The following is a 13,705-nucleotide window of genomic DNA, read 5'->3' as shown; positions in this document are numbered from 1 at the left end:
ACTGGAGACTTACAGAGAAGAGGTGAAGTGGTGAAGCCAGTACTGAAGACTCAGCAAGTGGGGGAGCTTGCTAGCCCAGGAACGACCAGTCTAGAGTCTCAGGTCATGTGACAATCTCCTCCACCCGTTGGCACATGATTCTGTCCCTGGCACAGTTCAGGAGAGTACCACTCCCTTAAGGCAAATTTTCCATTGTCAAATGTCCAGCTAAAAACCCAACAGTTTAAGTAGTTCTTGCTCAAATACCATCTGTTGTTGGTTCTTCTTCCAGTTGAAGTCCACTGGCATAACTTGCTCCATGAAAACCTCATCATGTACAGGTGAAACTCATGACAGGCTACGCATACACATTCCCTTTTCCAACCAAGACACATTCTTCTCAGGATGTAGCAGCAAATCTTTTATGTTGGGTCCCTCCATTTGACCAACAGCTCCTTCCAAGGGGACACTTAGAACTGGAAACTGTAGCTAAAATGTATTCTTCAAGTTTACAACAAAGATTGGGAAAGCTGTGGAAATTCGGTTTTCACATCATGTCTTTGTTAATTTTTTTCATGACATTCCATGAATATCAGAGCCCACATCAAATGAGCATTATTCAGAATCAAATACAAGTGATTTGGTCTGTCCACACCTCACATATCATCATCATTCTCCCAAACTGCTTATTCTAAAACAACCAGGTGCCCAGAGTGATCTCTTAGTGTACCAGGAGATGCCCTGACAGAAAAAGAAACTTCCCTGTGGCTGTTGGGTACTAGACAAGTGGCTGTTGGACACTGCCACCCTAACACAGTGACCTGCAGAACAAATGAGTTCAGAAAGAACTTCCATTCTGAAAATGATGATCAACTTTGACGTCCAGTTGCTACAACCACTCCCAACAGTCGCTGTCAGAAGTCCCAGCCACTCAGTAGAATCTGTCAGTGGAGGAATCTGTAGAATGGGGCACCTGGGTTGCAGTACCATGAAGGAAGCTGATTACACTCCAGGCAGGGCAGAGAGTGTTTGCTGAGCTTGGCACCTCTGTGTGTTCTGCAGTCCCCTCTGTGCTGCACAGCTTCATGAGGAATCAAGAACGCACCAAGAAGCAGACCATATACCAGAGTGACTACGGAAAGGATTACCTGGACATCTTAATGATCTTAAACTCCTTTAATCCCTCCCAAATCAAAGAGTACCTTCAGGGCATTTCCTTCAAAGGTAAGATGAGGTTTGAAGTTACCACTTTGTGCATTTACAGATTATTATTTTATGCCAAGTAGTAATTGCTTCAACTTCTTGAAAAAAGATTTATTATTTATTTGAAAGGCAGATGACAGAACAGGAACGAGACAGATTTTTCATCTGCTGGTTCACTCTGCAAATGACTGCAATGGCCAAGGCTGGGCTAGGCTGAAGGAAGGAGCCTGGAATTCCACATATGTACCATGGATCCAAGTACTTAGTCTATCCTCCACTGCTTTCCTAGGTGTTTTAGCAGAGAGCAGGATCCCAAGTAGAACAGCCATGACCTAAACCTGTGCTCCAATATGGGATGCTGGTGTCAAAAATTGTGGCTTAACCAACTGCACCACAACACTGGCCCTAACTGTTTCAATTTTTCATTCAAGTTGAATACCTACAAAAAGAAAAACATCACCTTAAAAATCCCATTTTACTGTGTAAACTTGAATCCATTGGCTTTAAGGATAGCGTTCATTCACTTTTGGTTTCCTCGTACCTATGTTTGAATTGCCTGCAGACATTTCTTTCCTACCACTAACTGACTTCTCCAGCAGATATGGCACTATCTGACAGCTTTGCTGTATTCTATTGAATCTTGATTTCTTGTTTGGTGTGGTACTTTTTTTGGACAGGATTTTTAAGATTTGTGAAAAATCTCCATGTATCACTTCTCATAATGGCATTGCTTTTCATGTTTGCTTTCTACTTCCCTCTTTAACAGTATGTATGTTTTTTTTTCTTTCTTTCTCTCTCTCTCTCAAAAGACATATTTACTTATTTGAAAGGCAGAGCAACAGAGATATTCCATCCATTGGTTCACTCCCTAGCTGGGACTGGGCCAACCCAAAGCCAGAACCTAGGAGTAACTACTCCATGCTGGTCTCCCATGTGGGTGGCAGACACCAAGGTACTTAAGCCATTATCCACTTTCTCAGATGCACTAACAAGGAGCTGGATTAGAAGTGGGGTAGCTGGGACACAGACTGCGGTTCCAATGCCAGTGTTGCAAGCAGCAACTTAGCCCACTGCACCACAATGCTGGTCCAAGTTTGTATGTTTTCTAATGTACATAATATATTCAATTAAATCAATAAGTACCTCTATAATGAGATGTGTGCTTACAAATGAGGAGGGATGGGGTGTGTGATTTTTTTGCAGAAGTATTGAGAGGCAGCTGTAGGGAGAGTCTGATTTTGAACATGTATGAGAGGTCTTCAAAAAGCTCATGGCAAATGTGTTTGACAAAAAACTGAGGCAGACACTTGAAAATATTTTCACACAACAATAAATGTATCTTCTGATTTTGCTTTCTGTGAGCCTTTGAAGAGACCCTGGTGTAAGCCAAGGCTCTCATGTTCTTCTGTCCCCGACAGCTCATCTCATACACCCCACTATGTGCTCTAGGCCACTTGGCCACTCTAGTCTGTCTTCTGCCCAGATACTCAGCAGCCCTCCGATGACCCTTGTCTCCCACCTGACTCTCTTGGATCCCCATTAGCTCCTTACTTGTCCGCCACAATGAGAAGAGCTTTCTCCTTTGTGGTTCTCTCTGATGTCTGGCAGGATCTGCTATCTCAGACAAGCATGAAACTGTACAGTAAATGAGCCTGAGAAGGAGGGGTGTGTGTGTGTGTGTGTGTGTGTGTGTGTGTGTAGGAAAAAAGTGGGTATTTCCCTGTCCTCGGATAGCTGAAGTGTTGAACTTCAGCGAAGTACAAGCAGCAAGTGTTTGGCCTAATGTAGAGGCAGAAGTTTGTGTTTTTTTTCATGTGAGCTTCATTCTTTTCAAAGATGCCTGTGAGATAGACAGACACTTCAGAAGGAAACCAGGAGGCTTTGGGGGGTGTCTTTTGGCCCCATCCTTCCGGAAAGCAGAGCAGGGGCTCAACACCAGCTCAGCAGCCCTGCTGTCCTTGTCCCAGCATTGGTGTGTGGATCAAAATCATACTGTGTGCTCTACAACAGACCTTCCCATCTTTAGCTGGCCAGCCTGTTGACCCCTTAGAAAGATGATCTGCCTGCCTTAAGCAGGTGCTCCCACCTGCCCAGGGAGTTTCAAGTAGATCCACCTGTCACATCCTTGCCTCCATGGACACCAGAGGCTGCACCTCGGTCTCCTGAAGTCTGTGTTCTGTATAACAGAGCCCCAGTGGTGTCCCCTAGGGCTGAACAGGGGACTCCTCTATGTACTCAGGCAGCCTCTGCTCAAGCTATACCTACATTTTCCACAGTACTCAAGACCAGCTGACCCTTCCAGAAACAAACTCCGTCTATCCAGCTTGGCTTTTCTTCCACACAGGTCAGATGTGCAAGCCAACAAGGTTAACTGAGGATAGAGTTGGCTTTTTGTCCTTCTTCACTCTGGATTTCCTGTCTTAAGGGAGCACAGAGAGCAGGTTCCTAAGGTTCATGCCTCAGAACTTTGCTCTCTTGTATTGTCTTGCCTGGTGTAGGACCTGCTTTCCCTGGGATGCAGTTTCCCTTCCCTGGTTCTGCTTTGGTTGGCTGCCCCACTGGTGCCATTATGTTGGATCCTGAGCAGCAGGCAGGAGGTTCCCTTTAAATTCTTACATTTGCAACCTCTGTCACTTAATAGTGTCAGGGATGACACTTATGCTTTCTGCCTTGTGAATGTGTCTGCAGAGTTCTCTTGCAGCAGGGTTGAAAAAAACACGCAGAGAATAAGGAACTTGGCAGGTGGCAGAGACTGAATTAACATAGGCTCTGCATTAGTCATTCTCCTGGGTTATCCCTCAGGGTAGGAAGCCCTACCAAAATAAGAGCTGGAGACTGAAAATTACAGAGAGAGAGAGAGAGAGAGAGAGAGAGAGAGAGAGAGAACCACAGCCTTCTCCTAAAGATAGTGGCCCCTAAGCCAGGGAGGAGAGGGAGATAGCCTGGTGAGATTTCATGTGAGAGGTCAATGAAAAAAACTCCAGAAAAACAAAAGACGAGGGGGAAGAGAACAGCTGTAGAACAGTTTGCACTAGTGTTCGTGTTATCAGTATTTGGTGCGGGTTGAGTCTGCTCAGTCTGAACATGAAATCCAAAATCTGAATCTCTCTGAGCATTAGATGATGCCCAAGCTAAAAATCCCACAACTGCCATTGGGTCACAGCCAAAATACATAAAATCACCCTCAGGTGATGAGTGTAAGAGCACATGAAATACCAATGAATTTTGTGTTTTGACTTGGGTCCCAGCTCCAACAAAGGATGTATGCCCAAAAGTATAAAGAATATAAAAACATTCAAAATCCAAAACTCTTTTGGTCCCAAGCACTTAGGATAAAGAATTCACACCCTGTATTGAGTTTATTTGTAACCAGAGGAGATTGAACTATGTGTCTTTAGTGGCTGTTCTACTTTCCAGATTCACTTTTGTTCCCAAAATCTGATTCAGACCACCGAAGTCCTACTCTTTGGGCATCATTATCTCATCGGTAAAGTCTACCTCACCTACCCACTTTCTTTTCACCTGTCTGCAATCTGTTTTTGGTGGGGTTATTCAGCTTTTATTCCCTCATCTCTTCCTCCAACTGAAACTCTTATGAATACAGCTGGCAAGAAGATACTTCTTCCTGGCTGTGACTTGGGAGTAAGAACTTGCCTGCATTTACTGGAGCAAGTGTTTAGTCTAATGGATAAGATGCTCATTCCATAGCAGAGTACCCATTCCCAGCTCCAGCCCCTGATTCTAGCTTCCTGCCCATGAAGACCCTGGAAAGTAGCAGTTGATGCTCCAGGACTTAGTCTGAGGGACTGAGTCCCAAGTTTTCAGTTTCTACCCAGCCCAGCCTGGGTTGTTGTAGGCATTTAGGCATTTGAAAAACAAACCATCAGACAAGGTTCTCTCTCTCTCTCTCTCTCTCCTTCTCCCCTTTCTTTTCTCTCTTGGTCTCTCAAAGTCTGCACACTCATTAAATTTCACTAATTGAATACCTATAATGCTCATTTGATTCAATGATCAGCAAACACCAAACCTGTCTTCCCTAGAAACTCACTGTTGGGTATGGGAGATGGTGAAACAGGGTCATCATTGCAGTCATGGAGGTCACACTTGGGGTGAATGAGTGGCCAATGAGAGCCAGGCCCATCCCTGCTTGTTGACAGGAGATGGGGGAAGGCTGCTAGAGCCTGTATTCTCCAAGTCTCAGAGATGAATCTGACAAGGAAAGGCAAGGCCATTGCCACAGAGGGAACAGCATAAACGACATCACAGGGATGTGATCTGCATCTACATCTTCTGAATACAGGTAGTGTTTAAACCACAGCTGGCAGCCTTTGTGTACAATCATGCAAGCTGATGATGAATTAGAACATGCTTTCATCTTCTTCCTAAATCATGCCAAATGTGATTCATCTTTGACGTCAGAAAAGAGGAATTCTTTTTTTATTTGCTTATTTTAAAACATTTAGCATAAGGTACAAAAATAGAGACAATGGTTAAAAGAAAAAGAACTGGCAACAGCAACTGTTGACAACAGAAAGTGTTGTTCCCAGACACTGTGATGGGATTATTGAAGCATGTGATCCCTTTGGGAACAGATCTGGCAGTTTCTCATAGCATTCGACAAGAACCTACTCTACCACTCAGAATTCTACTTCTGGGTATTTTCCAAAGAGCAAAGGAAATATATATCCACAGAAGGACTTGTACAAAAATATGTATAGCCAGTTTGTTCTTAGGAGCCTGAACTAGCCACAACCCAAATTCTCTGAACAGGAAGGACAGGATAAATGAGCTGGGATATATTCACACAGTGAGATACTGCTCAATAACAACAACAAAGGAACAAATGGTGGGTGACTACAACAAATGTGTGAATTTCAGATGCTGGGTGGGAGGAAGCCAGACACCAAAGGATGCCTTCTGTATGATTTCATGCCTTTAAAGTCTATGACAGACAAAACCTTCGGCTGTGATGGGAGAAAGTGCAGCAGTTGTCTTGGGGCAGGAAATGTTGGCCAGAAAGCAGCTGTCTCCAAGTCTTAGCTTTGGTCCAGCCTAGACATAACTGGCATTTGGGAAGTGAACCAGTAGATTACAGTTTTATTTTCTGTCGGTCTCAATATTGGTCTCTATATCTCTAATAATATTTTTTAATTGAAATTTTTTCAAAGAAAAAAAGCAAGATTAAATGTGGGATCAAAAAACTGAGAATACAATTACAGAAAACTGGAACAACGCATACACACACACACACACACACATCTCTGGCCTACAGATCCTCACCTGGCATTTCAGACATTACGCTGAATGACATAAACATGACAACATGTTATCACCTTCATTTGCTTCTTTCTGCTTTTGGCTGTACAGCTGACCATTTCTGAGAGTGAACAAAGTTTTACAACCATCTCACTCTGTGCCATGAAGTAAAATGAATCAGTAATTAGAATTGGGGGATCAAAATGGTTATGGAAAAATGAAGCTAAAAGTTAAATTTGTTATAGTACAAAAACATTTTGAAATCCATGCATTGTTTTTCCATAAAAAGCATTTTGTATGATTTTTTGAAGGCCCCTTGTAGATAGATGCTTAGGATCAGATAAGATTCCTTCCTTCTGCAGGTAAGAAATGAAGGCCATGGTCTTGCCAGAGTCCAATAGTGCAAAAATAGCAAAGCCAGGAAAGCTCTGTGGTGCAGCCGGTTAAGCAGCAGCCTTGGACATCTGCTAGTTTGAGTCCTGGCTGCTTGGCTCCTGATGCCAGCTTCCTGCAATACACACCCTGGGAGGCAGCAGTGATGGCCTGAGGACTAGGTCTCTGCCACCCACATGGGAAACATGGATGGAGTTCCTGGCTCCTCATTTCAGCGCCCCCCCAAGCCTATCCCTCTAGCTCTATGAGACCTTTGGGGAGCAAATTCACAGATGAGAACACCTTTCTCTCTCTTACTCTCGTTCTACTTTTCTTATATATTTAAAAAATAATGATGACATGTTTTGGATATAAAAATATCTCTGGCGTATGCAAATTTTGGAATAGTCTCAAATGTTTAGCATCATTGCCTATTCCTGGGCACCCAGTAATAACGGGATAAATCTACCATTTGTTGAGTGTCTTTGATAGGGAAATTCTGCCCAGGTGCTTTGCACACAGCATCCCTTCCAGTAACTGTGTAAGGAAGGACTATGACCTGTCTTGCAAGGTGAATAATTAAAGAATTGGAAGGTCCAATGGCTTGCTAATTCTTGCCGGCACAGAACTGAACCTGTGTTTGCTTTGTTCTAAAATCCACAATGTTCTCAGTAAGCCAGCTATTCCTTTAAAGATTAAGCTTACTCTTCTTACTAATGATTATGTAACCAGCCTTTCAGATTATTAGACACAACCTCTTTGATTATTTTGGTCTCCTAACAAATCTGTTTATCTAGTGTCATATAATCATATATTCCACCTTTTTAGAATGTTCCCATTTTAGCATTTAAAGACTTACACGGAAATTGTCATCCCATTTTTTTTCAGACAGACAAATTCTTGATCGCTTTATTCGTTCTCACTGTGGCATTGACAAAGGAAAGAAATGAAAGAGGAAAATAGTTCAGATGAAGACAATCTCAAAAATCGCTGGAACCACTGGAACCTGCCTGGTCATTCTCTTACTGATCAAGGAAAAATAAGATGGAAATTGTCTCAAATGTGCTGTGATAGTCATGCGTTTGTGTATCTTGTTGTGTTTTATTTTTAAGCAATGAAATCATTGAAGGCTACAAATGTTCCCCTGAACACAGCTTTAGCTATATCCTAAAAGTTTGACATAACATTTTTTTCCTTTTTTCTTTTAGATCCTTAATTTGTGCTTTAATTTCAATCTTTCTAAGAAACAAGAATTATGTGGGAGGGATTTCTTAATTCCTCAATAATTAGACAAGTTGAACACATTTTATCATTGATCTCTGTTGAATTGAAGGAAAATAATGGTGTAAAGTTACCCCAAATTTTCTCTAGTGCTATTGATCTAAATTATGATTTGTGTTATGTAAATTAAAAAAAACATTTTTATTTGTTATATCTTTAAATCCTTCATATCTTTGCTTATGTACTTGAACCGCCAAGCCCTGAAAGGATATTAAAATTATCCTGCAGTAGACTTTATGTTGTCCATTTCTTCCTGGGTTTCTGAGGTTTGTTTCCTAGCTGTGCTTGCAGCACCTACTGCTGAGCAGCGGCCCATTCTCCTTAGGATCAGGAAACAAATATTAAAATATGAGTAGCCCCTTCATGTCATAAATGTTTACTGAGCATCTTCTATGTGTCAGGCAATGTTTTAGGTGATGGGAACAACACTCTAATGAAAGAAGGAGCTAGAGCTTACCTCCCAGTTGGAGGGTCTGAAGGCATCATTTAACCTGAGACTTCAAAATCGAAGACATGCTGCAATACCTTTCCAGGCTTGGAGAGCTAAAACAAGGTACAGGCCACCAAGACAGGGCATGTCTTGTGCTTTAGGACGAGTAGAAGGCAACGAAGCTGATGTGAGTTGGCTGGGGACAAGAGACACACAAAAGAAGATTAAGAATGCTGAGTGCCATTGTATCCAGATAGATGGGCTTTTGTATTGTCCTAGTTATTGCATCCCAGAATATTCAATAAATATCTACTGATTCAAGTCATAGATCAACCATGAATACACTTTTGCTCTAGTTCTCATCTTCAAACTGATAACAAAGCTCTGTGCAGCTGCCGTGTCTTTCTGAGATGCAAGACACTTTCTATTTCTTCCACACCTAGGAATCCCAAGTGCAATCACTGACCTTCTAAATGACTTGTTTTCAACTCTCACATGCTGAAATTCATTCTTTATGGGGCCAGTGCAGTGGCACATCAGGCTAGTCCTCTGCCTGTGGTGCTGACATCCCACATGGGCTCTGGTTTGTGTCCCAGCTATTCCACTTCTGATTCAACTCTGCTGATAGCCTAGGAAGGCAGCAGAGAATACTCCAAGTCCTTGGACCCCGAACCCACATGGGTGACCCAGAAGAAGCCCCTGGCTCCCTGCTTCAGATCAGCCCAGATCTGGAGGTTACAGCCATCTGAGGAGTCAACCAACAGTTGGAAGACTTTTATACAACTTTGCGCTGTAGAGGACTATGGACTTTCGATAAAAGCATATTGTTACCTACCCCCATTGTAGTATTGTACAGAATAGTCTTACTGTCCCAAAATATCCTTTGTGCCTCACCTATCCAACACGCTTCTCTTCTGCTCAAACTCCTAATTGCTTCTTTGGTGATTGTTTCAGTAATCTGGGGGTAGGACAGACAAGAAAAGCCAACATCACCCCCTTTTACATGGAGCAGACCACCTATGGATGTCTATTGTCATCTGTCCTCCACAGAAGGTTCTAGAACTTGTCAGTGACTGGCCACAATAGAACCAGAAATTCTATTTGTAACTACACTATGAAGATGTACTCTCTGACAGACTTTTACTTTAGGTACTGCAGTAGTGTTGTCTTGTTCCAATTCGGTTTTGTTTGTTTGTTTGTTTGTTTGTTTGTTTGTTTAAGATTACTGAAAAAGCAGAGTTACAAAAAGAGAGAGAATGGGTGAGTGAGAGAGGGATCCATCTTTCTCTGCTGGTTCACTCTCTAAATCAGCACAACAGTTGGAGCTAGGCCAGACGAAAACTAAAAGCTGAAAACCCCATTCAGGCCTTCCAAGTGGGTGAGGGGGCCAAAGGCTTTGGGCCCCCTTGGGCTTGTTTCCCAAGCAAGCTGGAAAGTAAAACAAACAGGACTTGAACTGGTGTCCATATGGGATGACGGTGTTGCAGGCAGGAGAATGACTCACTGTACCATGGTGGAGGTCTTTATTCCCAATTCTTCATCTCTCCCTGCATCCACACCCTTGACCGTATCACCTGGCAGCCCATCCTAACGAGGATGGAGTCACAGCCCTTGACTTGAAGGTTCAGCCATACAACTTTCTCAGGTCAGTGAGATGTGGGCAAACATAGCCCTGTGCTACCTGTTCACCTCACAAGGAGGATGAAGAGAACTACTCCAGCTGATCTACCCCAGGCATCCACAAAGTGTGAGTGAGACATAAACCTTTGATTGCATGCTACTCGGGCTAATGAAACACTAGCTAATACAGGCACCATTTTAATGAAGATGAGATGCTTCCAGAACCTCCAAAGTGAGATATGATTCATTTCCATCTCTTAACGATACAAAGTCTGGTCACCTCTAACAGTCATGCAATCATTTAAAAGGGGGTTTTTAAAACAAGGGAATGTTATTTGGACCTAAATTTGTACAATTTCATTGCAAGTGTTGTTTTCTATCACAGATATAAAATGAGATTTCAGTTGTATTTGGAAAAAGTCAATAAAAATGATACAAATTAAGAAAATAAGTAAAATCTTTAATAAAATTTGATATGAAAAAGCAAAAAGCAAAAAATTTTAAAAAAGAGAGTGGTTGTAGTTCTTTTACATTAGACCTGCTTAGTGGCAAAGGCATTTTCTTTTTTTTTAAGACTTATTTTATTTTTGCTTGAAACAGAGATTTACAGAGAGAGGAAGAGACAAAGATCTTTTTCCATCCACTGGTTAGCTCCCCAAGTGGCCACAATGGCTGGAACCGAGCTGATCTGAAACCAGGAGCCAGGAGCTTCCCCCAAGCTTCCTATGCAGGTGTAGGATCCCAAGGCTCCGGGCCATTTCCTCTGCCCTCCCAGGCCACAAGCATGAAGTTGGATGGGAAGTGAAGCAATCAGGACACGAACTGGTGTCCATATGGAATCCCAGCGCATGCAAGGTCAGCACTTTAGCCTCTAGGCTACCGTGACTAGTAACGGCATTTTCAACATTGGACCCATCACAGGTGCTCATGAGGCCAGAGCCACTGTGTATTTCAATGTGCATAGGATGGAAATGTTTCCCTGGATAGAGCTCTTTCTCAGAGTGGGGTAGCTACATACCTCATGTACATACATAGCATGAGTTCTACTACTAATTTCAAGGAGAGTCATTTCCAACACATAATTTTTTCTGAAAGTTTCTGTTATATGGTATCCTCTCCAAAATTCTCTGATTTTTCTCCATATTGTTTCAGAAATTTTCTACAAATCAAAAATGGCATCACTTAAAATTGAAGATTACTGCAATTTGTTTTTAAAAGTAGGACATAGAATGCAATGGATTATACATAGTTGAATTTCAATCTGTGCTAAAATCTCCCTTAGTCCAAGTGTATGAGACAGTAGCAATGCTTCTAACCTCAGCTGCGTGACAGAATGACCTGGAAGGATTTTAAAGCCCTGATGCTCAAGCCACTCTGTGGACCAATCTGAAATTTCTGGGAACAGCAGTAGATGTTTGTGCTTCTTCCCAAGTGGGAGCCAGGGGAATGATCTAGTACATGAAATGCACCTGCTAAGATTTGGTTGGTAACTTAATCAAAGTCTAGGTAGGAAGCAGGATCCACTCCATTTGTTTAGAATGATGGGTCTTAAATGAAGGGACTACCTGTGAGGGCACAAAGTAGGGACATGGCTTGGAAGCTGGTGGCAGAAACAAACCATCACTTCCTATAGGTATGGATGGAGCAGGGTACTGGAGTCCAGTGAGTGCCACAGCTATACTACAGCCACCATCCCTTGGAGACAGTTACCATGGAGGGACAGAGCCACTGAAGATCCATGACACAGGACATGTGGGCAAGAAATATGGCAGTCATGCTTCTCCTGTCCTCTGAGAAAATGTAATCTCCATCAAGCCCAGGGAACAGAGGGCTCGGCACCTGTAGCACAGAGTGGACTAGACATGGATGCCAATGGGGATTCGCAAGCTGCACAAAATATGATCTGCACAGCTGGCCAAGTTACTGCTCCCAAACCAAGGGCCAAGAATTGAAAATTCCTGCTGAATGGACTTAAACATTTTAAATCCAAAGAAAAATCATTTATTAAAAATGATTATTATAAGATAAACATTTTTCTGAAGTGGTCATTTTTGTGCAGTGGGTTTGAGCTGCCACTTAACATGCCAGCCTCCAATACAGGAGTGCCTCCATTTCCAGTTCAGCTTCGTGCTAATGTGCCTGGGATGCTTTCCCCAAGGTTCATCAATCCCTCCTGACAGCTTCCAGCTGGGCCATGGGGGGATTCTCCCCAGAGAGAAGGAACTCCCCGACACCTGCAGGCCCCTGGGATCCACACTCCCTTGCCAGCCCACACCCATTCGCCATCACATTATGTTCTTGCTGACTTCTGAGATCCACCTGCCAAGGTACCAGGTAAGCAGTGCCCCATTTCTCCCTGTGGGCACCTGAGAGTCTACAGATTTGCTTGCCTTTCTGAGAGGTCCAAGAGTTGTTGTGTTGCAGTTTATCCAGTTTTCTGTTGATGTTGTGCTCATAAAGGTAGGAACAACATAGTTACTGGCTCTCTAGATGCCTGAGTAGAAACTAAAAAGTATTAAGTAGGGTTTTTCGTTTGAAATTCTCTATCTGCTAACAGTTTTCTATAAACCCACAGCTTTCAAACCTGCAGTTGAAGTGCCTCTTAGCTAGGAGTGGCCAAAAGGCATCACCTCATGATACCTTGCCTAGGGAATTGCTACTTACACACTTGGCCAGTTTGGGGATCAGTGGCTCTCTAACACAGTTTAGCTTAATATGACAAATATTATTTTAATAATTAACTCTTTCTAATTATATAATTTGCATTTATAATTAATCAGCTATTAATTAATCAGCTTTAAAATATTTAAGAAGCAGAACTACAGAGAGGAGGAGAGGTAGAAAAAGTGGATGGAGATATTCCATCTATTGGTTCATTCCCCAGATTTCTTCAATGGTCAAAGTCAGAAGCCTACAGCATGGGTGGCACGGGCCCAGGCATTTGGACCACCTTTCCACTGCTTTCCCAGGTGCAGCAGCAGGAAGCTGGATCAGAAGTGGAGTATCCAAGATTCACCAAGCACTCTTATGGGATACTGGCATTACACGCGGTGGCTTAAACTGTTGTGCCCCAATTCTGGCTGTGAGCTCTATTTTTTAGTTTGTGACTATAAACCCCAACAAAAAAAAAAAAAAACCCTGAATAATGCTTAATTAGAAATGTGCTATAAACCCACATGAGGAAAAGCCACAGAACTCACTAAGAGAAATAAGCAATTCTCGAGCAATGAAGAAGCCAGGCTGTAAGTTTCAATATCTCAAAAAGCCACTTCTTCCTAGACTGATCCATAAATTCAGTACCAACAGAACTTCTTCTTTTTTTCCTTTTTTCTTAAATTTTACTTCTTTTTATTATTATCATTTTATGATACAGTTCCGTAAGCCCTGGGACTTACCTATCCCCTCCCCAATTCTTTCCCCCTTACTGAATTCCCCTATGTCACGACTCTAGTACAGTTCTTCATACACAGTCATATGTCCATCATTACAGGCATGGACAATGGCGGAGAGTCCAGAATCCTATTTTCAAGATATAGTAATCAGTTTCATTGGGAGTCCATCTTT

At 42.5% G+C, this 13,705-nt stretch overlaps 1 protein-coding gene across 5 annotated transcripts in view; it reads left to right on the top strand.

The window, feature by feature from the left end:
- TEX26 (testis expressed 26) overlaps positions 1-7,883 on the top strand; it is a 37,175-nt gene extending 29,292 nt beyond the window's left edge. For all 5 annotated transcript variants that reach the window (XM_058670899.1, XM_058670900.1, XM_058670903.1 and 2 more), the window contains 2 exons: positions 1,042-1,203; positions 7,699-7,883. In XM_058670899.1, the coding sequence (XP_058526882.1) occupies positions 1,042-1,203; positions 7,699-7,760 (224 nt within the window). In that variant the 3' untranslated portion in view covers positions 7,761-7,883. The remainder of the gene's footprint in view (positions 1-1,041; positions 1,204-7,698) is intronic.
- The last annotated feature ends 5,822 nt before the right edge of the window (positions 7,884-13,705 follow it).

The sequence above is a fragment of the Ochotona princeps genome, chromosome 12 (assembly GCF_030435755.1).
Source record: "Ochotona princeps isolate mOchPri1 chromosome 12, mOchPri1.hap1, whole genome shotgun sequence".
In the NCBI taxonomy this organism is placed as follows: Eukaryota; Metazoa; Chordata; class Mammalia; order Lagomorpha; family Ochotonidae; genus Ochotona; species Ochotona princeps.
The sequence above is the reverse complement of the archived record's forward strand: the minus strand, read 5'-3'. Positions and strand labels throughout refer to the sequence as shown.